The following is a 26,418-nucleotide window of genomic DNA, read 5'->3' as shown; positions in this document are numbered from 1 at the left end:
TCCCGTCCAGTATCTAGGCCTGCAGTCTGCTGCTTTCATATCCCCTCTCCAGGTAAATTAATCACTATCAACTGCGGCTATGGTTTAAAAGCGAGCAAGAGGAGAGAGGAGCAGGCTTCTGTTCTGCTGCTTAAGCAGAGAGTACAAAGAGACCACCGGTGCACCGGAGGAAATCGCTCAACCAGGAGAAAATTAGTGAAAGTAATTAGTAGCACATGCCATTACGCTGGCACTGCGCGGGAATGTCATGGCTGACGGTGCGCTTGATGGACAGAATGCACGCGTGTGCTTCTTGAAGAACTGCGCACTATATCCAATTAAACTCCACTCCTCTTTCTCCATTCAGAGCGATACATGCCTGTGATAAGAGGCTTTCCTTTCACAAGGCTTTTCATCGCAGAACATGAAATAAAAAAAACACATAAGCAAAGAATAAATCTTTTAGGTCGGAATATTTGGCTTAAGGAACTATAAAAACAATCCACTATAAAAAAATCTATCGAAACAAAAACCGACAAACAAACAAAACAAGGGGAAGAAGTTTAATACTGCAAGGGTACTTTAAATTAAAAGGAAATCGCATTTAACAGAATGACATACAATAAACTTGGTAACCACATTTATGCAACCATAGTCCCTTAAAAGAGATGAAAAATAGGACAAGCTGAAGATGCAGTCAGACTGGATTCTGGCAGACTTGCACTGATCAAATGTTACAGAAACTCAAGAATATAACTACAAAATGAATGACTTTGCTATGATTCATAATTTACCTTGGGGATGGCAAAAAGTGAGAAAAGAATTCTACCAAGTTCTGCATTTTTTACTATTCTGTTACGTGTCTTCTCTTCACAGTAAAAAAAAACAAAAAAAAACACTGAGACACTTCCACAAAAGGGGCGTCTTTACATGGCGTAAATACCAGCCCAGAATGCTGGGAAGGAAGAGGACTGGAATGTAAATTTTGCTCGAGCTTATATATATATTAAAAAAATGGAATGGAGTTATGAATTTTTAAAATGGGAAAAGGGTAATCTCTGAATCTCTTCAAGAAGCAGCAAATACAAATAGCACAGCTTGTTTCTCTGCCCTCGAATAACCCCAAAAGCAAAAAAAAAAAAAAAAAAAAAAAAAAAAAGATGAGGGTCAATAAATGGTTTGGAGGGGGGAAATACAGTCCCACCCTACAACGAGTTGATTGTGCAACGTCACAGCGGCGGCGCTTCTGCCAGGACGAGCTCCCTTTCTTTCCCAAGCTCGCCGGTTCTGCACGGTGAAATGCTCCTAGTTTGAGAGGGAATATTCACAGGCTAATGTAAGGTCAGTTTTAAGGGGACGTGCTTGCTTAACCTTTCCCCAACGAGTCAAAGGGGAGAAAAACGAAACAAAACAAAAGCAACCGTCTCAATTGCACCTAGAGCTGCGAGTGGTGCATTTTTATACACCGCCCTCTCGAGTTCCACACAACCCGTAATGAGAGTCTGTGTTGGAAAAAAAAAAACCCACACAGACTTATAAATATCAGCCACCTTTACCGCTGTCAATAGTGCTCAGCCCACAATAATTATCCCCCAAAAAAAAATGCTCAGTGCAGAGTTGGCATTCTCTGGTCCCGAGAGAAACCGAACCCAGCCCGTCCCCTGATGCTGCTACGCAGATAGCAAGATGGGAGCCTGAACTGAGGTGAGAGAATAAACCACTAATCCAGAGTCTCTCTCTCTCTCGCTCTTTCTCTCCCCCACTCACACTCTCTCGGCCACTCTCTCTCCCTCACTCTCTCTCCCTCTCAGCGTGTGGAGATGAATGAGCCTGGGTATTAGTTACAGTGTTTGAAAGGGATCAGGCCCATGCGGTGGAGGAAACAGACCCCCTACAGCAGAACAGGTGAGGCCAGAGCACAGACGACTGCGTCGGTGAAACACAAGATAATCACCATTAAAAAAAAAGCCCCTCCTAATGCTTGTCAAAACACCACAACTTCAGGCAGCGGAAACATACGGAAGGAATAGCTCCCCGTTCCCTTCTACGGCTTGTGGGGAAATTATACAGTAGCATGCATTGTTTAACAATCCAGAATGTGGGTAAAGATTTCTGCTCCCCAGAGAGACGGGAGATGCTTGCACAAGCAGATTTATTGCGCGGTATTGACTCAAGAGTTGAAAACCAGCCGCCGTCATGAAAAAGAAATCCTATACCGTCGCTGGTAAAGACAAACGCGAACAGGGGGGTTCCGATAACCAGAGGACGCAAATTTGCAATCTAAGAAACGAATGAAAACACAGTGATGATGTAAATATCCAATAACCCCGCTTTAGAAATACACATCCTAATACTGGAGTGCACCGTGTAACAGCACATGAAACATGATAGAATTCTCTTCCGCTTTCTTGTTCTTTAAAAAAAAAAAAACAGTAAAATGAAGCTGTGGCAGCAAGCTTTTAAAAGTAGCAGCTCATTTAATACAAGTCTCAAAGTACAGCTGATCAGCACCTCGTCCACTTCCTTTCAGACAGTACAGAAGCACACACTCTTACTTACACACACTTACTCACACACACACACACATACACACACACACTTACTCACACGCACACACACACACACACACACACACACACACACACACACACACACACTTACTCACACACGCACACACACACTTACTCACACACACACACACACACTTACTCACACACACACACACACACTTACTCACACACGCACACACACGCACACACACACACACACACACGCGTTCGCCTTATTCATTCCCTTTCGTGCGACGCACACGGGACCAGATCGCATGTTCAATCGCAGCCTCCTCGTGAATAGCAGCAGTTGAAGCGCCAGGCTTTACGAGCAGCAGCGGCGAGGAACACACATCTGCATGTCTGCTTATGGCTGATCCCAGCGAACGCGCAGGGACGCTCCTGCGTACAGGGGATCTGATCGCCTCCGAAGAATTCAATATCACAAATTCCTCCGTCTGCAGCGAGCGACGAACCGGATATGACAACGCACGTCTCAATATTTACACCCCGTCTAGTGTATCTGCAGCAAATGCAGAATTTGGAAATACTTCACATAAAAAATAAAAAAAACATTGGTCATTACTGCATTGTTTGTCTCACAAAAATCAAGCACGGACAAAAGATCATACTCTGTAATTCTGCACAAGTACGTATGTACACATGATTTCACAATTCCAAAAGAAAGGTCAAAGTATTTTAATGCGTATTTCATTTCATTCGAAAAATACAATTTGTCGAACGCTTGGAAAATCTGCAAAATGTTTCCATCTGGAAAAAAAACATGAATATCTGGATTTTTAAATAAACACAATTGTTCACCCTACTTTTTAAAATACCTGAAAAAAACATGCCATAGCAATGCAGAGTTATAACATTTTACCATTCAACATTCATAAAGCGACCGTGTTCGTTAATAATGTCTGAGCCTAGGATTGAGTATAAATCCCTCACCAATGTGCCATACCTACGGCGTGTATTGATGCCTTTTATTTCTTTTTTAAACAAACTGCCACAGAAAAAAACGACCAAAATGCACCAATAAACATCTAGAAAAATTGTGCCCCTTTGTATTATTTCACTTCTGCTCTGCATGCAGATGACGGTGCGTTCTGTGCTCCTCTCAGGCTCCCTGGTAGAGAGGAGTAAATGGGGGGGTGTAGGAGTTGTAGGAATCCACGAGTTTGAATCAAACTGCTACAGAGCGACAAAGGGCAGGCCGCTGGTGCAGGGGAATGAAAAGAGAAAAAGCCAAGCGGCCGAAGTTCATTTCGTCTCTGAACTCGCTCAGTGGCTCGTTTTACACACACACTTCAAGCTGTCTTTTGGAGGCTCAATTGAGCAGGGGGACCAACAGTTAAAGCTTTTTTATTTTTTTAAATTTTTTTTAAACCATCCAGAATGGCGATTTCGCAGTTACTATTTTCAAATGTATTTCGGCTGAAATATGTTCAATGTTGACATTTGAATGTAAGCATTGCAAACTGAGATGTATTCAAAAATACTATTTTTTATTTTTTAGCCATTTGAATGCCGCTGCGAGACTCAGCCTGTAAAATAATGTGATTTATAAGCCTCTTACTCATCCAATATGTAAATATAAAGAAATTGCGTGCGTATGGAATAATTGCCATATGCATTTAATTAATCAAGACTGTATTTTCAGGGCTTAAATATATAAACAGTACAGAGACCTCACTGTTTTCCAGCCAAAGTACAATAATGAATGCAAACAGCACTTTCTATTTATTTCCCAGATTTTAAAAAGGAAAAATAGGCTCTCCAGCATGCATATGATTTGTACTGTAAAGAAAAATAACACTTTTCACACTACGAAATTTGGGGGATTAAGACAGAGAAGCTGTTTGGTAAAAACTCTTATGGTATTCATTACTGGACAGGCAATTAAGTAGCCTGTGTGAACACAAACATCATCAGGGAAAACTAAAGGCATACACACACATATACACATATTGCTGCACACTTACACACACTGTTCCTCTCAAACACACACACAAACCCACACACTCACACACACACACATGCACACGGAAACACACGCAGACACACACGTACACACACGCAAACACACACACACGCTCACACACCTGCACACACACATGCACATGCAAACACACACACATACGTACACAGGTACACACACTCACACACACACAAACACGCACGCACACACACACACGTACACACACACACACACACACACGCACACACACGTACACACACGTACACACACACACTCACACACACTCACACACACAGGCAGAGTGGGACATCCCTGAACACACTGGCAGAGCCGGTCCCCACGGAGCCCCCCGCTCTGGCACCTGCACACACACGGTGCCCGTCGCACCAGGACGGCCATGCGCCCCCCCCCCCCCCCAGCAGACAGCTGTTGGGTGGGCACAATGTGGGCAGACGGGTGGGCTCGGACGGGGTCGTAAAGGTGATGTGTGAGCGCGATTTGGAAGGAGGATGCGGCAGGTTATCTCTCAACAGCCTTATCATTTTTTATATTGCTGCAATAACAAACTGTCTGGAGGAAAGCACCAGTCTGCTGCCGCACATGCTGCCGGTAGTAAAACAGATTCTCACACACTCTCCCACGCAGCGAACAAACAGCCCCGCGTACAAACACACACACACACACACACACACGCACACACAAACCTCAAGAACCCTCTCAACCAAGTGAGCCAAACACCATTTATTCCTATTGTTTGTTTCGGTATTGTGTGGACATCTGTCTCTGTTTGGCTGGCTAGCACAGTCGGGCAGAGGCAGATAAGTCAGAGAGTCCACAGCCACGAGACAATAAGTTCTGCTGAAGAACTGCGTGCTTTCAGTCTGAGTGCCAATGTCACAAAATTATGCTTGCATATCAAATAATATAATAATTTTAATACATATCCACATCGGTAACGTATATTAGCCAATACGAAAAACAGCTTATGGGTCAAGAGCAGTGTTTACATTTACAGTTTAAGAAAAAAGTGTTGAATGAATGAAATGTGATGAAATGAACAATAACATGACAAAACACACATGCGTACTACAAAACTGATACCTCAACAAAAGCTTTGGGATGAAAAGTATGTGAAAACAACATGCGAATACAAAAGAAAGAAAATCACAATTAGCACCAAAAAGCGGAGTTTAGCGAGCCGTCCCCCGATCGCTAGGTCTCCCGACGCGCTGCGCGAGCGCATGAAAAGACTTTTTAAAAGACTGAAAAAAGAGAAGAAAGCAAGAAAAGAACGGAAGGAGAGAGTGAGATGACCCCTGCTAAGCGGGTGCCGGGGGGTGGGGGAGTGGGTGGTGGGGTGAGGGGGGTGAGGGGGGTGGCGGTGGTGGTGATGGCGGTGGGGGGGGGGGGGGGAGAGGGGGGGGAGGCGGGGGGGAAGGAGATGAGGGAACACAATGCTAGCACGTGTCGCGGGAGACTACCGGAAAAAAAAAAAGGAGAAGGAGAGCAGGGAAGGCGTCTTACCTCGGGAAGGTAGAGGAATGCCGGGGGGCACTGGAGGGAGTGAGGTAGCATCCCAGACCCGGAGAGCAGCAGACAGCCCGAGTTGGCCATGGAGCACAGCATGTGGTAGCGGGATGTTTTGCGCATCAAGCTGGGAGATCCTTCTCTCTCTCTCGCTCTCTCTTTCACTCTCTCTCTCTTCAGTCTCACTCTCAACCTCTCCCCCCTCTCTCTCTATCTCTCTCTCTCTCTCTCTCCCGGTCTCAGCCTCTCTCCCACTCTCTCTCTCTCTCTCTCTGTCATCCACTGCCCTGCTCTCTTCCCTGGCTATTGTTGTTCTTTTTGTAGTAATTCTACGGCTGGCTAATGAATTGTCTCTTTAGACGTCTTTGTTGAAGTGGAGGGACACAGAGACACGGTACACACGCGTGTGCCAGGGCTGCCGCGGCCTCTCATCAGCGCTCCACTGTTTACTTTAGGAGGAATATAAGCCAATATAAGCATGCGGAGACAGAGGGGGAGGTTCCGGATGAAATTGGGAGGGGTAGCACTGGCTGCGGCAGGGGGGTGGAGGTGGGGGTGTGTGTGTGTGTGTGTGTGGGGGGAGGGGGGGGGGGGGTGATGAAGTCTCTCGGGTATTCAAACATCAAACAGCCCACTGTATAAAATGAAGGGAATGTATAATGACATTACAACAGCTGATCCTCAGCATTAACCCCTCGTGGGACCCAGAGCGCACTACACTGTGTCTTTAATTGCAGCCTCGGCTAGCAGCCCCTACGCTTTCTGCTGTGGCTACTCGCATTTTAAGACACGAACAAAACTAACGTAACGCTCTTTAAAGCAACATATTCTAAAAATAAAAATAAAAACATGCAGGAGACCATCTATTTTTATTATTACCACCTACAAAAATGCTTTTCTCCACATTTATTTGTGACTTGAATTAGTCTGGACAGTCTACTTTTCTGAGATTTTTTTTCCAAGACCATTTTTCATAATAAAGAAAATTTGAACATTGGGACCTCACATTAACACAGAAATTAGCGGTAATTAGTCATATCAGTGTAATGCATGCATTTCTGTGTGCTGACAAAAACCTTATTAATTGGACTGGCTACACATTGCTTTGAGGCATAAGTGCAGTTTTTTCTTCAAAAAAAAAAAAAAAGAATGCTATGTAAAAGGTACACTGACCCTACATTACAAACACCGTGGTAGACTTAACAAAACAAAATGATGGCTACTGTTCATTTTGGAGCACGTTTATCCTTTTGATGCAAAGACACCAGATGTGCCCCTGTTGTGGACAAACAAAACCCCCGCTGTTTCTCTCCTGCCAAACCGCCCCCCACCCCCCACCCCACACACACAACCCCCCCCCTCCACCTTCTGAGTGATGTTTATTAAAAAGCCACCAAACACCAAGCCACACACGCTGTCCTATAGCCAGTGTAAGGGGACATATATGTAAGGGACATTCATTAATACTGAGAAGTACTTGGTGCTTCTTACTCAATTACCTCAACGGTTGAAAAATCTGTGTTTCTCCTCTTTCCAGATGCAGCGGCATCTACTTAGAGGAAATGTGAATTCCAGACACATCTTTATATGTGACTGAAGAACTGCCATTCGAAGAGGTCCTGACCATCATTCTCAAGTTTCACAATTAAACTGGCTTACAAGCTTCATTACTTTACGCCATTTATCTTGCTGTATTTTCCCCCTCTCCCCCCGATCTCATCCGCGCAAATGGACCGGCGTTCTGCTGTGGCTGACATGTCTCAATGGTCTTCACGAGGCTGCCCCAGCATCCCCTGCTCACAGCGCCATCGCGCTCGCCATCAATCCAGTGCTCGCATGACTCACACGCCGTTTGTTTAACGGTAGTCTTGCCGGGTTCGCCGGGACTGCCGGTCCTCTTTCGCTCGCTCCGGCACGTCGGCCATGTCGGGAGAGCCGCGGCAGGAGCCAGAAAAACGCCGGCGCGCCCCGGACCAGGAGAAGGGGTCCGGAGCGGAGACAGACGCTCCAGTTTTAATTGTGCTATAATCTTGTCTAATGTGCTATAATCGTGTCTAATGTTTAAAGGGAGCAAGGGCTCATGTCTAAGGAGTATGGAGGGATTAGTATTCTGTGAGAGCAGGGGCCGGTACTAAGGTGTGCAGCAGAGAAGGAACCACAGACACACAGGGGTGTGGTCAGAGTCTGTGTGGTGTGATGTGATACTATGGACAGCATTGCACATGCTCAACCCTGCCAAACTATCCACATCTACATCACAAATACTCATATAACTGCTTTTTCTGCTATATTTTACCTTATCATCATCATTGTCACTATTTTGTATTTTTCATCATCATCATCTTCTTCTTCGTCGTCTTCATCATGATTGTCATGTTTCATAACTTTGTTTTTTGTGAACATAATTCATTTTAATCATTTAAAAAATGAATGACAGTTTTCTTAATATTTTAAAAGAAATTAGTTGGAGTATTATGCTTAAAAAACAAAAAAGAAAACAAACAATATCTTTGTAACAATGATTATTTTGAAGTGCAGTCTCTTTAGAAATGTTTTTTTTAAATGTGCTAATGAGATGTTTACAGAGAATGACTGTTTTGCTTTTTAATCAGAAGTTCTCTTACCTACTAAATTAGGCCATTAAAAATTCATTAACAGGTGGAAAACATTTACTTAAAAAAGAGTATTTAAGTAATTAAGCAGTGAGTGTGGAAATAAAATTAAAACCATCTGCTTGGAAAACAATGCTTATGCTGCTTAGATTACTGTTAAACTGGCTTCTAATTTGGAATGCAATTGTGCTGCTTAAAATTATGAAAAGCAACACATGCTAAATAAACAGAACCTTATAATAAAATGTTTTGAAACATTTAATCTTGGCTTAAATTGCCAACAATTTCAGTTACTTGCAACGAAACTAGAGCAGTAATCACGGTGTATAGTGAAAGTGTTATGCTGAAATATCAGTGGGACCTCATTCTTTTGGAATAAGGCGTTCAGTAAATGTATGTGACAATCTCCATACGCTTCCCAAACGAGAAGCCACCTTGAGGACATTCGAGGAGTTGCAGGATATTCTGCACTTAGCATATTACCCAGCATGCATCCGCGTGGAAAATACTAATCTGCCTCGTCCTTCATGAGTGTAGAAGCCAATTGCTCTCTCATTATTATGCAATAAGACTTAATAATCATCAATCACATGTATCTGTTGGGTTAAAGCAGTCACAGTCAGCTCAGCACTCTCACCACACACACTTTGTCAAGTTCCCCACGGAGAGATCATAAGTGTGATACAGGAATAAGCAATGGAGAAACGGAAATGAAGAATGATGAATGATCAAACATGAAGGCGATATGGAGGGGGTGGGTCATTTGCAGGTGACACCCAAAGGACACACTGTCTCTGATGTTTTCACTGGGTACATTTAACGCCACACATTAAACATATTAAGCAACGTCTAATATCAGTGTGCACAAGACGCAATTTAATTTAGGCTGTTGTGCACATTCTACTGCTGCTGCCAAACGCTCGCATTATTAATTTTTATGCTGTCCTTCATACTGTGGTTTTACTTTATACTTTACACCAAAAATATTCAACCAAGACAAAACAATACAAGGAATATATTTCAGTTTTTAAACAGCTGGATTCAGACCTTCTGTGAGTGCGCATGCAGGGTCACACACATTATAATTCAACAGTCTTATGTAGCTTCGTCAGCTGTCACCAAACCGATGTTAAAAAAGCAAGCTTGATTCTGCCAACCCCAAAACAGTTTAAATAGGTAGTGACTTTCTCATAATTTTAATAGTCATCATTTCAAAGTCTAATTTTGGTTTTGAGGTAAAGCACGCCATTCAATTTAAAATCTATTTGATTTGTATAGCTCTTTTTCACGGAGGCCTGAACCTCCAAAATCCACCTAGAAAAGCACTACAGTCGTTTGAGAACATTAATATTGCATATTAAAATTGCATTAATAATGTCCTTCAAAGAAATGACATAAGCTGCAGAAAAGTGAACAGCTACATGAAGTCATCTTTTAGCAAATTAAGTTAATGACAGTCAAAAATGCAGGTTAATGTTCCATGAAAGCATAAATGACATCTATGAAGGATTGCTCTGGGAGGGGGAGAAAAGCACACACCCCATATACGCACAAACACACAAACACAAGCAAAATGATTTTTATCGTCTGACCAATAATACCCAAAGAGTTGTTCTACAAGCAATTCCTTTCCAGCTTTGTGAATACAGGCGAGCAGACAATCTTCAAGGCCGTGCGTGATAAGAGACCGGGGTCCTCTGCTGGGGATTTCAGAAGCGTCCTCCAAACATGTCACCGTGATAAGCCTCGGCGCTATCTCGGCCATCTACACTGCGCGCGCGTCGCCACCATCCGCACGCCGCTCTGTTTATCCGCGCTGGCGAAGTGACTACAGGTCTGCCGCTGAAATTGGGACCTAATCTCTGTCGGGTTCTCACTCACGAAAGCCGTGGCCATTTCAGAACTTCCCCGAAGCTCCCGAGTCCTGGTTTCCTCCTTTACTGGGGGGTTCTTTCTCTCCCTCTCGGGTGCCGTATAACAGTTAGCCTCGGCTGCTAATTTCCGGACTCCCGTGGACTCCGGGGCAAATTCGACGCAGAGCATCTCAACGCAGCCCCCAGATCTCCCGCAGCCTCTGGCGCCACGGCGGAGGCTGCCCTGGAGAGACGCGCTCCCGCTCTGAGGACAACGCCGCCCTGCGGTTCCTCTGCCCTCACGCGTAATTAGGGCACAAAGAGACCGTCTTTGCTTTCTTCGCTCCGAGCACAGACCTGAGCAATTATGAATATTAATGCCGCAGGGGTGGTACAATGACGGCGGCACTGTGACAACAATGGAGTTTGAACTGTTTAGGTGCCAAATCAGCGCCATTTACCACTCAGCCATTGTTGACTGTCAGCAGAACAGACGAGCGCAGTTAGAGTGGGGGCCGGCTCACAACCCCGGTGCTGCGCTATTAATGGCTCGTAATTAAAAATGAGTTATGACTGGGATGAATGGCACAGGAACGGAGAGCGATTCTCCGGCACGTTCAAATGTGGAAAGATCAGCGCTCAGCGTGCACCGTCACAGTAAACAGATCCAGAGAAAGCCGCGGGATTTTAAGATGCCATTCACCTTTTCGTGGATTCGTTAAAGGGAAGCACACCGTATTCGACCGTACTGGCTTTGCCGTCGCAAAAAAGTTGCGCAATGCTTACTTATTTCTCGCCTAAAAGCAACCGCCTCAGTTACAGACTTAGGCACTGGAGGGTGATGCTTAACCCTGACTCTGAACGCTGAGTGGCACAGAGACCGCAGTCTGGCCGGGCCCGGCTCACAGGGAAAGGGCTTCACAAGCACCCAGCCAGCGCTGAGGCCATTAGAGAGTCAGCTGGTCAGCGTGAGCACCGTGAGCAATTTCACTTCTCTCCATAACAACCTCTGGCTAAAGGTGGACTCCTAAGCCGGGCTGGTTTAGCGCGTGCCGTAATCCCGCCGCACTGCCAGGGAGGGCTGAGAGAGGTGTCTTCGGAGGGCTTAGCTGTCTTGCTCAAGGGTCGGATTACCCCTGCCAATAAAGCACCTTAAAAGCTCTCCACAAACACTGCTCACAAAAACCAGAAAATGGAAACCTGCGATGGTGAGACAACGCAAAGAGAATATGGCCAATGCGGCCACTGACCACCCATCACCCCAGCCCTCCCAACCCACACCTGTCCAGGCCCTAGCAGACCACTGATTGGAAGGGAGGGAGATGCAGGAAGTGCCACTGTTCCTGGGTGGGGGCGGGTGGGGGGTGGAAAGGTGTGGATGGGCAGGACTACAGAGAGAGCTGACATAGACCACTGCAGGAAATCACATCAGATCAATGATGAAATATTTATTTCACTTCTGAGAGATGCTTCGGGCAACTCATCACCAAGAACATGCAAGTGAATGAAGGCACGGAGAGAGCAGGCTCAGTGCCCACTTTCTGCACCTTCATGCACCTTGTCTTACATCTTTAAAAGCCACAGAGCAGAAATGCACCCGGTCTTGCCCTTTCTGCCACGAGCTGATACGCTAACCCTGTGCGGATGAATTCATTAGGAAGCGTATTAAGAATGGCAGGGGTACATTAGCATGCCGGCACTTCAAAGGTATCTGACATTTTTCAGTTCTCATCAAATTTACCCGATCCAGCTGAGGTGAGAGGCCGTGTTGACATGGTGAAGTAATGGATTCGTAGTATATTTAAAACAATATATTTTTTAAATGATTTATTTTTATTCAACATTTATTTAAAACGAGAAACCTCCTTGAGATCTAAATCTTTTTAGCAAGGGGGACCTGACATAAAACACAAAGTTAAACAACAAGAGAGCTGACAAGTTACAAACATCTAACGGGGAATGAACCAGTAACGTAAAAGTAAGTAAAAAGCAGAGCAGAGGGTAAAAGCAGGAGCATACTTTAGTCAGAATCATGAAATACAGTACGTGTTTAAAGCCAGAAAATAAAATTAATTGGTCAAGCTTAAGATTTCTTTTCATATTGTTCCAACTGTAATTGTAAAATATCTGAAACTCAACTTTCCAAATTCAGTGAAGGAAGAAGGGACTTTAAAGAGTATCACTTTCCTAGAGCAGATGTGATATCTGTGTGAATTCCTAGTTAGCAGACAACTGAGGTATGAAGAAAGTAGACCAATTATTGTTTTATAGAAGAATACATACCAGCAGATCAATGTTCGCAGATATAAAGAAGTCAACACAGACCATTCATAGAACAGACAATGATGGGGTAACGATTTAGCACCTGAAATGAAGTGCAAAGCACTATAGTAAACCATATCCAAGGCATTTAAAGTCGACAAGGAAGCATGCAAATAAAATGTCTCCTTAGTCTAAAACAAGTAAAAAGTAGCTAAGATGAGTTTCTTCTTGATTTTATAACTAAAACAAGATTAATTCCTGAAATAGAAGCCAAACTTGTTCTCAGTTTCTTAATTAATTTATCTATATGCAATTTCAAACTAAGCTTACAATTAAGCCAGATCCCAAGGTATTTATAGCAAGATACTCATTCAATGTACTTGCCATTTAGAGTGGTGATTTTCAGTTCATCAAAGGAGTCCATTTATAAATCAAATTGCAAATACCGTGTGCAAAATTATCTAGTTCCTTGTATTAAAGTGTACTTCCTTTATTTCATATTTCTTACATATACAAATAAAAACATGAAAATTATGCAATTACGATTTTAACAGTGGATTCAGACTGCAGTGTTTCTTATTGCACTGTAGTTCCAATTAATCTACAAGACAGTTTATTAAAAAAATGTTATCATGCAAACTCACTGTGATGAAGTCAAATGCTCCTTTAGGGTTTCAATTGTTTAACATTCTGACATATAAGCATAAAAAGTCTCTGATTGTTTCATGCCACTTCCGCATTAACCCATGCAAATTAGGCTTCTGGATGTTGTTTTTTTTCATCACCGATGTGATGTTGATCTCCACTCAACCCCGTCTTCTCAAATGAAGAAAAAAATCAGTGAGAAGCTTTAATTTCTTTCCTTGTCTTTATGAGAACTTAAAAGCTCTATGACATTGAGACTTCAAAGCCAGTGAGCCTTAACTTCAAAGATGGTTTGAACTTACTGAAATATGTATTATTTGCCTACATCGTGACAGATGCTTTCTACTTTATTGACACAATGCAAAAACCATGAAAAAAGAGGTGAAAGGCAAGGGCTGGATCATGGGTTGAAGCGAGGGGGACAGTCACTCTAAAAACACAGCGCAGGTATGAAAGTCTGCAGCGTCTGAGGGACGTGGCTGTGCGCAGGAACCGTATGCGAAAGGCACTGGTCGTCTCCCGGAAAGTCACTTTCAAACGCGGCGTCCCAGCTGATGGAGCTCCGCATTTGAAATGAGGAGCGCTTGCAGGTATCAAAGGGGGCTAAAACTTGACAGAGGGCCCCCAACATTAGGAATTCCTCTACCTTCATCCCCTAAGGTGCTTGTCCTCTGCAAGGTGGAACAACAGAAAGGAAAGTCACCTCTCTTCCCTCCGCTGCCTAGACTTATATACACCTAATACGGGATCATTTCTCCCCTTCGAAATCATGACCACTTTCCTTATACATTTATCGTTCTAACAATAGTAACTTAATCTCTTTTGTATTATATGGCATAGCTGTAGTTTATAAGACACTTTTTTTTAAAAAATAGAGCCCTGTGGGGGCTGCTGGGTGGCTCATCCTGGAAAGGCACTATGCAGGCACATGTATGGGCTCCATGGTTTGGTTTTGCAAACAGACCATGGCAGCGCTGACTGTGACTGGCACCCCTCTCAGGGTGTCACACAATTGGTGCTCATGTCACCCAGGAAAGGGGGGGGGGGGGGGATCTGGGGGTGGGGTGCGGTTGGTGCTCTGCTCTATAATCGAACTGGGTGTGAACTTAACAGGATTAAGCAACCCTCTGCAGTGTGTACGTGGCCTATGACACAGTACTTCACAACAAATTAATACTAGCTTTTAATCATTAGCACTAAATTTTAAAATCTGGTTATTGATTACTGATTTTAGCTGAACTTGTCTAACAAACATATTTTCTGCTGGTAGAATCTGAGAAAAGTGAATTTTCATGCAGTTTCCATTCATGCAATCTAAAAATAAAATTTCTTCAACAAGTCTAGTCTTTTGCAAATAAATACAATACGTAAGAAACAGAATGTTACATTCTGCACCTTAATGTAGGAACTGTATTTATTTATTTCAAATAAAATACTTTTCCATGCTTCTTGTGGACGTCTCCAAAATACAGTCTTAGAAGTTTGTGGCATTTTCTGCTTCTCTCAATCCAAGTAATCCAGCAGCTCGATATTCTTAGCAGTGTGCTTGGGGTCATTAGCGTGCTGTAGAATTACTTTGCTGCCATTGAGCATTGTCCAGAGCATATAGCATGATACGTTTTGCTTGTATTTATCAGCATTCATGATGCCTTCAATCAATACCAAATAATCAACTCCATATGTTACACAACCCCAAACTTGCTCCTCCATCCTGCTTGACTGAGGGTTGTAGACATGGTTCCACGAGTCCTTCATTGCTTCCATGGTGACTGCCTTGTCTTACTGTACTTTGGAATCTCAAATTTAGACTCATCTGTCCATAAAATCTTGCTACACATCTCAGGTGTCCAGTCTCAGGGTCCAGTTACTAGTGCAATTTTTCTTCTCTTTTGTTTACTTCCTTTTCTCAGTAGTGGCTTTTTGACAGCTACACATCCATCCGGACTTATAGCATTGAGTTGTCTTCTCACAGTGGAAGGATTGACAGAATGACCTGTGGATTTCTTCAGATCTGAAGCAAGAGTGGAGCTTGATTTTTCCACATATCTCAAAGATAAAATCTTTAAGTACTGTCTTTGTGATGGTGTTAGTTTCTGTGGTCTACCAGTTCTTGCATGGTTGTTAGTAGTCTCATTTTCTCAGTATCTTGCAATAATCTTTTGAACTCCAGTTTTGGAAACTGTTTATTCACTTATCTTCCTCTGACCTTCCCATTTAGTGTGCTGTTGAATAATCTTATATCTAATCTCATCATAAATATCTCCTTCAGCCATTTTAGATACTCATAGCTTTGATATTATATGTAGTGGTGAAAGATTCTTGGTTAAATATATATATATATATATATATTCATGTATTATTTTCTGACACTGAAAAAAATTGCACTGAATGTCTGATTTAACAGGAAAGTCCATAATACTCATTGGAGCAGCCTGACCTGATAAATTGTTTTAAGAAATGGATATCATATTTACATTAAGAATCATCTCTGTTTGAAGTAACTGGATTATTTACTACCAAAAAAATATATTACCGATCAACATCAAGTGCTACACAAACTGTAAACACATTCTTACTAAGTTTATATTTTTGATCATCGACCATAAATAGCACTGAAGAAAAGATACACGGTAGGTGCACTATAATGCATGAGAAAGAACAGATACAAGCAATGAACATATGTGCAATATATTTCAACACATTTCTGGCTGGTAATTAGTTTGAATTTGTTGCTTGACAAATCATTTGGAAAAGTTAATTTGTGAAGCAACTTACCTGGCTACTTTTCTCTTGTTGGCACATGAGCTATCAAAATGTTTCTCAAAGTCCAAGGAAGATATGTGCACATTCATCACATTGCCTATTACTCCACTGACAGCAACAAACCTCCAAATCCACTGTTAAAACATACTGCTGATCAGAAACTGCATCACACACACACTGTTAAAATCAAATAGTCTGCTTTTATGCCACCTCTGAACCCGTGGTTTGGGAGAAGGTCCTTACCACCTGTCCTTAGAATGCTGAAGGTTCCCTTCTTTAGTTTGGAACTGCCGTTGTACTCTTGAGCAATGTAATTAACACTAAGCTACACAAGTCAATCTGATTAAGGATGTCCGCAGGACAAGTAAAATAAAACCAGTGAAGTATTAAGACACACTGGAGTTTTTTCTACAGCGGCTAAGTAGCCCCTGGTTTTTAGGAGGAGGAACATGAAGGATTTGGGGAAAAAAAGAACGCACAGAAGGATGTGTTCAGGCAGGGAGAGCAGAGTGTTTGGAGGTGAATCTACGGGAGGGCCGGCTCCACAGGCAGCACTGACATACCCAACGCTGTGTTCTAGGCTGTGGTGTGCGCACGGCCTGCGAGCAGGGGGAGAGAGAGCAGAACGGTGAGACCCCACACTGTGGGGTCTGAAACTTTTTAAAAGTACCACCGTCCTCACGGATACCGCCACACCAAACGCTCTGAATCTGGCGTTTCTAGCGGAGGGGAGGAGGGCAGGTCGCCCGACCGTTCCACAAACCGCTCCGGCAGCATTATAGGTTGCGCTGGCGGTCCTGGGTGTTCGAGTGGACCGTGATCAGACGTGACAAGGGTAATGCTGAATGTTTCAGGAGGCCCCACCCACCAGCGTGGAATGGAGAACGCCTCAGAGCATTCGCAGATGAGATGACTCCTGATTTTACACGCTAGGAAGGTTCCAGAACATCCCGAATGGCTCATCAACCCCCCGAAGCTCTCGTCAGCATCTGGAGGTAACGGCGGGTTCGTGCCGGGGTCATGACCGAACCCGAGCCCTTAACGAAGATCTGCTGACGGCTCACGCGCAGTTTCCGCGTGTCACACACCATTTCCAGGAATGCGCGCACCTTCGCCAGCTCTCATTGGCTAACGAGTCCGAGGACACAATCCCATGCGTGTCCCATGCCACGCATTCCGCCACAGCGCTCCCCCTCCTCCTACTCTCGGGCTCGATCGGTGCCACTGCGCCGTGGAGCCGGCGACACCAGGGCCCAGATGAATGCCGCGCAGATCTGGCAATTAAAGAGGCCTAATGGTGATGACTGTGGTGCAGAATGCACTGCAGACCGAGTGTCTCATCATCAGACAGCGCCAGGAGCACTTGGCTCTCAGAGAACTTGCAGCATGGTGATCAACCGTTTCCTCCGCGCTTTTTTTATTAAACAGAACTAAATTGGCCTTGAGATTCAGGCCTCATACCGAGCAGGATTATATTAGCACAGAGTGTAACACATCATGACTCAAGTAAAATGAGTTTATTAGGATATAATTAAAAATATAATTGTGAGCTAATTAGCTTACCATTGAGCTGGCACCTTGGCCTTATTCAGGATTATTAGATTGATGCGTAAATGTACAATTTAAATGTTACATACTAATTAGTATTTCATGATTAATGCATACCATTTACTGTCTTTTTGCTATGTGTTCAATGAATGTGTATATGTGTATATATGTGTATATGTGTATATAATTCATATATATATATTATAAGGCAGAGAGGTGATGATGTGATTAACAACAACAACAATAATAATAATGATAATAATAATAACAGCAACAACAAATATATTGTGGGAAAATCAACTGAATGTCAGTTAGGATTCCAACTGATAAAGGTTTATTGTTCTTTAAATCAGTGTATTTCTTGCAAAGTTATTAACTTTTCCTTTCTGAATAACCCCTATCCCAAAAGGGTATAGAATAGGACCTTGTTTGTATCTCCAAAGTACTAGTGTACAATTATTATTATTATTATTATGCTAGCACATCATTGCACCACCATTTTTACTCTATATAAAGCAGTATTTACACCATTCCCTTCAAGTGCATCATTTAAAAAAAAAAAAAAAAAAAAAAAAAAAAAAAATTTTCTTAGTTATTTCTTTAGACTGCTTGACAGAAAACCTTCTGCAGATAACAGGAATATGACAGAGAGCAGTAAAAAGAGCAGCAGCCTGCGGTGAGAGGTGGGAGCGGAGGAGGAGGAGAGCATGCTGGGCCGGCACGGGCCTCTGGGCCGCGCTCCCTGATCAGGCCTAGCGTGGCGCCCGCGGTTCCCTCGCGCCTGAGCTACGGGCGCCCGGGTCAGGGGTGAGGCGCGGATTTTAATACGGGCGGCGAATAATAAATACTGCATGCCTGGGCGGGCGCCCGCGCGCGGGACGTATGTCCGACCGGACGGGACGTATATGTGACCGGGCGGGACGTATATGTGACCGCATGGAGACGGCGGGCGGGTCGGGCGCGACCGCGCGACGGGCGGTGATGCGCGCGGCGTGCCGAGGCCAGAGCCCGCGAGGCCGGCGCGTCTCCTGGTCCGTCTGGCTGCGGGCTGCGTTGGCGGCGGCGGGGAGCGGCGCTGCCGCATAATGGGGGCCCTGACACCGCACTATTTCACTCCCCGCGCCCACATCACGCCGCGCTTTTGGGGACAGGGGCAAAGACAAAGGCCCTTTTCTTCCCCCCCCCCGAGAGGCTCGGTGACACGTTAGAGAGCGGCGGGGAGGGGGGAAAAAGGCTTTAATGTTCGGCAAACCTGTCGAAAGAACATCTGTCACCTTCCGTCACCGCCAGAGTCCATCGGTAATGTCAGTCACTCCATCATGCCCTCTTTCCTCCCCCCCCCCCCCTTTCCGTTAATGCACCGGATCAAAACTTCTCATAGTTTCGGGTACCGGGGGGGGGGGGGGGGGGGTGAGATTAAATCTGCGCTCGGCGCAGTCTTAGATGTTCTGAAACAAAATAAACTCTCGGCTTGGGATTTGGTCCAACAGTTTTGCATTTTGACGTCACCGAAATGTAATTCTCCAGAAGCAATCCGGCCTGTTCTGGTTTACTTCTTTCCACTGCCTGGATGCAATATATCTCAGATTGAATTTAACCGTAGCGCCACAGACATTTGCATTTCTGTGAAATGAGTGTTCCCGATTTAAAGAAACGGCAGTGTATCAAGGGAGACTCACCAGGCAGAAACAATGTTTCCATCCGCCTATTTTCGCCTGCTCCCGCATGCATTTTTAATGGCCCATTTTCTTTCTTTGGACCAAACTTTTAGGGACCACATTTGGGTTCCGCAACAACAAGGCCTCTGGCAAATTTTAGGTTGGCTGCTAAAAGCCCTCATTTATCTTTTTTTGGAATGCCATGTCTCGCTGTACGTTTGGGGGCACAACCACTTCCATAAAAGAAAATCATAATTTCCTGTGCTACTATTAACAAAACATACTGTGATTTCCTGAAGTGTAAAAGAGGCAAAGACCATGTATTGATAGCGGGAGAGAGGGAGGGAGAGAGATGGAGTGAAAGAGAGGAGAGAGAGAGAAAGAGGGGGGGGGGGGGGGGGGGGGGGGGGGATGGGGGGGGGGTGGGGGGGGGAGGGGGAGAAATAGAGAGAGGGAAAAAGGCCGGCAGGCAGCCAGACAGAACAGCACACCTCAGCCGACTTGACAAGGCACCATTACCATAAACTTCATTTTTCTCCCCGAACACTCAGTAAATAAGAAAGGAAAATGAGTGAACAAACCCACACTGCGTTACAGAGAGGAAATGAAAGGGGAGGGACTGCAGGACCAGGAGACAGAGGGCGCGGCGCACAATCAGGCCGCGCTGTATTATCTATCAGGCGTGACTCGTAAATTCTCTTCCGGAGGCCATTGCTGATTTATTCTCAGTCTAGCGGGTAATTTGACTTTGCTCCCGGGACCACCTCCAGCAATGTTGCTTTTTTTTTTTTTTGCATCTTTTCAGGTGCTTTCAATATTGATAGGCTTTTTCCAGGGGATATAGTTTACACGTAGAACCTAATGCTCAGAGATAGGCACGGAGAGGGAAACAAAAAAAGAAGAAACACAACTGTCAGTGAGGAACGAGCCCGTGAAGGGAAAATCTGACGAACAGCCCATACATTAAGAATTCCAGATGACGCAGACTGGCACCTTTCTTAGAGAAAGCCACGCCGTACCGTGGCGTGCCTGGCGGGCGAGAGCAAACGCCAGTCAAAGGCGAGTCACGACTCTTTCACAGTTCTCAACTTTCACAACTTTCACAACAGGCCTTCACAGTTCGCTCACCTACTTGGCCTCACCTCAATCATGTGACCCCCCCCCCGCCCCCCGTGTCACCCGGGCTGACCCTCTCCTCCGCCGGGCGGCCCACCTGGCAGCAGCGCGCAGGTGAGTCTTACTGGGCGCCGGAAGGAGCGGTGTCGGCACTGAGATTAAAGGACTGGTATCCATCTGCACCGCTCACATGCATTTTTCATGAAAAGGAACGGGCTTCAAGGAGGCATCTCCAGCCGAACGGGGGAAAGAAGGGCTACGGTCCAGCTTAAGTGGAAACGGCAAGCCCAGACATCATTAAACTACAGCGGAGGCTCGGCCGTTTTCATTTTCATAAATCATGAATATTTCGTTAGCGCTGGCCCGGCGGCGTCGGCCCGTGCGGCCGGAGCGCGGCGCGAAGAGCAGCGGGCCCCGCCCCGGGAACAGGTGCGCGGGACCCGGCTGTATCGGGGGGGGGGGGCGGTGCGCTGGCACTCTCCAAAGCGGCAATGCCCACTGGCGCTGGCTCTTAATGCGCTGGCGGCCACCGCAGCGCGCCGGTGCAGCGGCTAAAGACCGGGGAACAGCTGGCGGCGGGCGGCGCGCGGAGCCCAGCGAGACGAGCGCGGGGGGCTCACTCGAGCGGGCTCTGAAGTCATCCGGACCAGCGCCGCCGTGTCACAGCCCAGCGGCACATCCAACATGACAGCCACCACTTCCTGTGTCATCAGCGCGGAACGCCACAGACTTATGACCGTAGTTTCGCCACGAAGGCAAATGGGCGATACGCTACGAACGCGCGTCTTTTCAAAGAATTCCCCTGTTAAATAATCCAAAATACACTTTTTATCAAGCCCATGGTAAATGGATAACAAGACAAGTCTGTGTTTCAGCAACAACAGTGTCTGTAAAAGTGAGCGAGCGCATGAGTCAGAGGTAATGATACATTTTGTGCTGGCTTTCCTCCGGGCACTGGTTTCCCCCAAAACCAACTCACTGCATTTTAAACAAAAAAAAAGCACGCGCACACACACACACACACACGTAGGCACGCACGCTGCACGTATGCATGCACGTCCGTATGCACTCACTCACACACACACACACACACCTATTACAGAAATGTGCGCTAATGCTAACACACACACACATGCCCACGATCACAGGCCACTCCTTTTCACGACGTGGTCAGAGGCAGATTGGCGAAATCGCCCACCGCGCCGCGACCGCGCCGGACGTTTTCCGCGGCGGACCCTCTTATTTAACGCGGTGCAGAAAACGGGTGCCGCGCCCGGAGGCCCAATGAGGTGACAGAACTAAAGCCCAAGTGATTGTATTGTAGCTGTCGGGCTGGAGAACACTAAAACAGATTACGGGAGAGAGGAGGCAGCGTGTAGCTGGGAACATATTGGCTGTATCTGATGGGCCGGGCCGGGAGAGGAGGCGGGGAGGCAGCGGGGTCCGCCGCCTCTTGGTTAATAAAAGGCTCATGAGATCGTATTTCCCTGTCGCTGCGGGCGGGGTATAACAGGGAGACGCGCTCTCTCATCTTATATACGCTTTAGTGCAGCAGCGCTGCCTGGCCCGGGGGGCGCACACCACACTGCATCGCCCCCCCCTTTTTAAATGGATGTCATGCAAACCACCTCCGCCGTTTAATCCCCGGATTGTGCTCTCAGTGAATGTTCCAGAAGACGCAGGAGGAGGAGGGGAGGGGAGGGGAGGGGGGGCAGATAACTGAGACGTTTGTCAGGGGTGGAGTGTGAGGAGTCACGACCGATAAGAGCCCCTGAAAATATGCCCAGATTTAAATTTTTTCTTTTTTTACATGATCACAGCATGTTAAACATATTAAAGCACACCATCACGCAGGCATGCTTTAATGCTGTACTTGCACTCCTTGCACACGTCTGTCTAACTAGCAGAGGGTGGAAAACAAAGATGCTATCTGTTTGGAACGACAAGAGTAAATTACTTTTTCAGTAAGATTATTAAAAAACACAGGGCCTTTCCTGTACTCCTGAACTTATCTCTTGCACATAGAATAGAGCGTTGTCATCTTTGGCAAATTATTTGAAAATTAGCTCAGATAGCAACAGTTTGATCCAGCCACAATAAATGATTAAACCAGTGAAGATACAATTAATATATGTCAACCAATTTTGCTGAGTTTACACCATATTGTAAATCAAGGCAAAGTCATAAACACGCACAGCATGAAAATGAAGAGAAAAAATGAAAATGTTCCCTGTCTAAAGATCTATTAAAAACAATCTTTTCCCCTCAGATTATTGGGATAATTATTTTAGCAAATTATAACAGCACTTTCTTAATATGCATCTTAATAAGTCCATTTCACATTAAAACTGCACAAACACTGATTTAAACCATCTGTTCTACATATATTTATTTTGCTCACATACATAAACATACCCACCTCTGTGTGTGCACACACACGGAAACACACATGCACAATTGTAAGCGTGCACAAATGCACATACCCAAATCCCCACACGCACGCACGTACGCACTCACACACACACACACACACACACACGCGCTCCCAGAGCACAGGCACAGTGTGCATATGGAGGCACACACGCATGCATGCACACACAGGCATGCAAGCACGCACCCGTGGCAGCACAACCGCACATTAAAAAAATAAAATAAAAAATCAGTCATAAGGGGCCGTTAGATCAAGAGCGTGCGCGCGCAGCCAGCGCTGTACACAGATGGGAAGAATGTGTTTAATACAGAAAGGGCCAGCGGAGGGAAGAAAAGGGCAAGTCTAAAAAGGGCCTTGTTGCAGCATTAGAATTCTAAGTATTTAAGTAGTGAGTATAAAAGCAGGTCCCGGGAGCCTGATCTCTCTAATCTACAAATGGCTTCTTGCTATTAAACTGCTAATTCGGGGGATTAAGGGATCCCTGAGAACACAATCCCCTTTCCCAGTTTTTCAGAGTTTGCTGAAGGTGCTGCTTTAAATATTAATGAAGTGGATATCCAAGGGCTGAGGGAGAGCAGAAATTAGAAGCATGTAATTTCACTTTGAAAATCTGTAACTGGCTCCCTCCGCCAAATCCAGAGCCTTCCAGAACCTCCTCCTCCCCCCCCCCCCCCCCCCCCCCCCCCCCACCCCCCCGGTACGCAGGGCGCGCACGCGCGCACCCTTAAACCATGAGCAGAGTGATAGCAGTCCTGCCTGGCGGAGCGGGGAGGCGGCATTAAACTTTAAACAGCTGGAATAACTACAGGCTGATTTCTAACAGTTGCACAGAGCAGCAAATTGATTGCTGCTTTTTCCACGTTTGTTTTCTTCCACCATATTCTCTCGCCGCGGTCTGGGTCCCAAACGAATACACAAATATGAAGCCGGCATCCTTCTCTCAAACGCATGAAAAGGTCACTGATGTTTCAGGGCAGGAGCTTTAACAAGGGAACATGTGCCGTCCAATATAGCATTGTTATGTGATCCAAATACAGTTTCCATCCATGCGCAACACACCAACGTCTGTGGAATAACCGCCTCCTTTCCACTGAAAATGTCTGAGTGGACACAGTAAGCATGTAGTGCAATACATCAACGGTAAAAAAACGGTAAAAAAACTGTCACGTTTATGTGCGTGCGTTGTGTGTATATATACATATATATCATTTAGTGAAAAATGAATCTGATCTTAGACACCAAATATAAAAATTAGTTAATATTGTAATAACTGAATTAATATAACGACAAAATAAATAAAAGACGTTCAAAGCTATTTTTCACAAAATGTTTGAAATACATCCATTTATTGGTTTAGATTTTAGCTGACATTACAGTTTTTCCAGCCCATTTTCAAAAGTGATGGTGAAATCAAATACTAAAGACAGAAAATTAAAATGAGTTCTATGCTCCACCAGAGTGGCTGTGTACAAATAAATAAAATAAACAAAAGCCCCAACACTATATTCTACACTAAAAGGGTTCTGTGATACAATAAATAACATACCTACTGAATATCTATACATTTCTCCTATTTCATATTGTGATGAGATTTTTAGCTTTTTCTACAAGAAACAAAAAAACATGTTTTTGTGGGTACTATTATTATGTTACAGTACATGAACTAAAATGTTCAGTAAAGCACTGTTTCAAAATATGGAAAAAAAAGTACATTGAATTTTTATGTGCAGAAATATTCAGCAGCGTATTTTTAAATTGACGGATTTCCATTTTATTAGCCCAGGCTTTGTGCATTTCCAATGTGACAGAGCGATCAACAGGAAACCGTGAGCCCATGCCTAAATAATTGCTGTTGACAGAGTTGTCTTGATTCCATTCTGATTTTCTCACTCACAGTGTTTTCTCAGTCTGATAACTCCCAGCTGTTTGCCATCCTGTTTCCTGTGCTACAGTAATATTTCTTTAACAGTGTGTTTTACAGCCGGCGAACGAGTCCCTCGCCCTCGGTCACAGCCACGCCATTGTGCTGAGACGGTGGGAGGAGCCAACTGTAAAGCAGTGCCCGAGTCATTGGTGACTGCTGACCCATGCGTGCGCCCTTCCCTCCCATTGCAGATGGCTGTAAAGCTCTTTCTGTACAAAGACGAAATTTTACAAAGCGGAAGATTACGCTTAAGCAGCAGACTCCACCCGGCGACGGCGACGGCAACGCCAGGCTGAGACACTGCTCCATGTGGCTGGGAAATAATAATAATAGCAGGCCAGGCTCCAGCACAATCATTTGTGTGCTTCTTTGTTTACATGCTGCTTCAACTGATCCTTGTAAGTGGTTCATCCCTGGCTTCAATAACAGTATTCACATGACCCCGTGACCCTCTCTAGAGTAGGGCTGGACTTGGCTACTGTAAATAACAAGATCTCCAAGGCAGCCCCTGTTTATAGTGGGAGTGGTGCTGATAGAGGAAAATATGTGCGAGACTCTACATTGTGAGGTACTCGATTGTAGATAATAGGTGAAACCAAAGATATCACCACAAAAGTTTTTACTTCTGCTCACTTTCAAAAGACCACATCATGTGGGTTATATGTACAGTGTATATGTATATAGTGAACAGAGATTTGCAAACAACAAAAAAGAAACAATGAAAACTGGTTTCCCTGGTTACCTACAATTTATAGATTTGAAGAGACGATTTTTACATTTGTTTGTCAAAGCTAATATTGTTCTTGACGTTTTGTTGACAGATAGCTGTAATAATATTGCCTTGCATTCAAATATATTGTTGCTAAAAATTAGATTTATGCTCTCACATGTATAATTATATATCAGCCATGTTATGTTTGTACTGGTATATCTGCCAGTATTGTAAAGGGAACAGACAGGGATGGTGTCTGAATGCATATACGGTTCTAAAAAAATATTTTGAAACATGCATGGGTAAAAGAAAAAAAAAATCAAGTCACATATAATGGGAATCAGGCTCCATGTATAAATATAAAGAAAATAAAAACAAAATAAGGCAAAGGTTAACACACAAGTTCTCTTCATTCAATTTCTCCCTCTATACTGTACTTTCTCATGGAAAACTCACATCCCATGATTCGACACTAACTTTTCCTTTCATACCAGCCTCATTCTTTGGTACAGCATCTTTAGCTAAAGCAAGTTCCCCAAACCCAGTAGACATGAAAGATCCCAAGACTCTTATCACAAGGAACATGGGTGTTAATCCTGGTGCCCTCACCAAATTCTCTACCTGGCTCTTATATTCTCTCATATAATCATTCTATTGATTAGCTTATTAATTAGTTTTGAACCTCACGCTCCACCCAACCTGAAAGCCCTTTAAGATGCTCACGTAGAAGGCACTATATGTAAATGCAAGTCATTACAATTATCATCATCATCTAGCTTAGTGTGTCGGGAGTGGCTCATGTTCAACCATTTTTCCATTTAAGTGTTTCTCTCATTACAATTGTTATTATTCTGT

At 44.6% G+C, this 26,418-nt stretch overlaps 1 protein-coding gene across 10 annotated transcripts in view; it reads right to left on the bottom strand.

Moving 5' to 3' along the window:
- The window catches only part of rbfox3a (RNA binding fox-1 homolog 3a), a 401,085-nt gene that overhangs the window by 113,238 nt on the left and 261,429 nt on the right, over positions 1 to 26,418 (bottom strand). The window contains exon 1 of one of the 10 annotated variants that reach the window (XM_035404690.1): positions 6,037 to 6,492. The exons of 8 other annotated variants lie outside the window; for them this stretch is intronic. In XM_035404690.1, coding sequence (XP_035260581.1) covers positions 6,037 to 6,162 — 126 coding nt within the window. In that variant the 5' untranslated portion in view covers positions 6,163 to 6,492. Of the gene's footprint in view, positions 1 to 6,036; positions 6,493 to 26,418 lie in introns of those variants that run through there. One more of the 10 variants, XM_035404689.1, reaches the window with a different exon arrangement.

Source organism: Anguilla anguilla, chromosome 2 (genome assembly GCF_013347855.1).
Source record: "Anguilla anguilla isolate fAngAng1 chromosome 2, fAngAng1.pri, whole genome shotgun sequence".
Lineage (NCBI taxonomy): Eukaryota > Metazoa > Chordata > Actinopteri > Anguilliformes > Anguillidae > Anguilla > Anguilla anguilla.
Note: the sequence above shows the minus strand (reverse complement) of the source record. Positions and strands in the feature narration are given on the sequence as shown.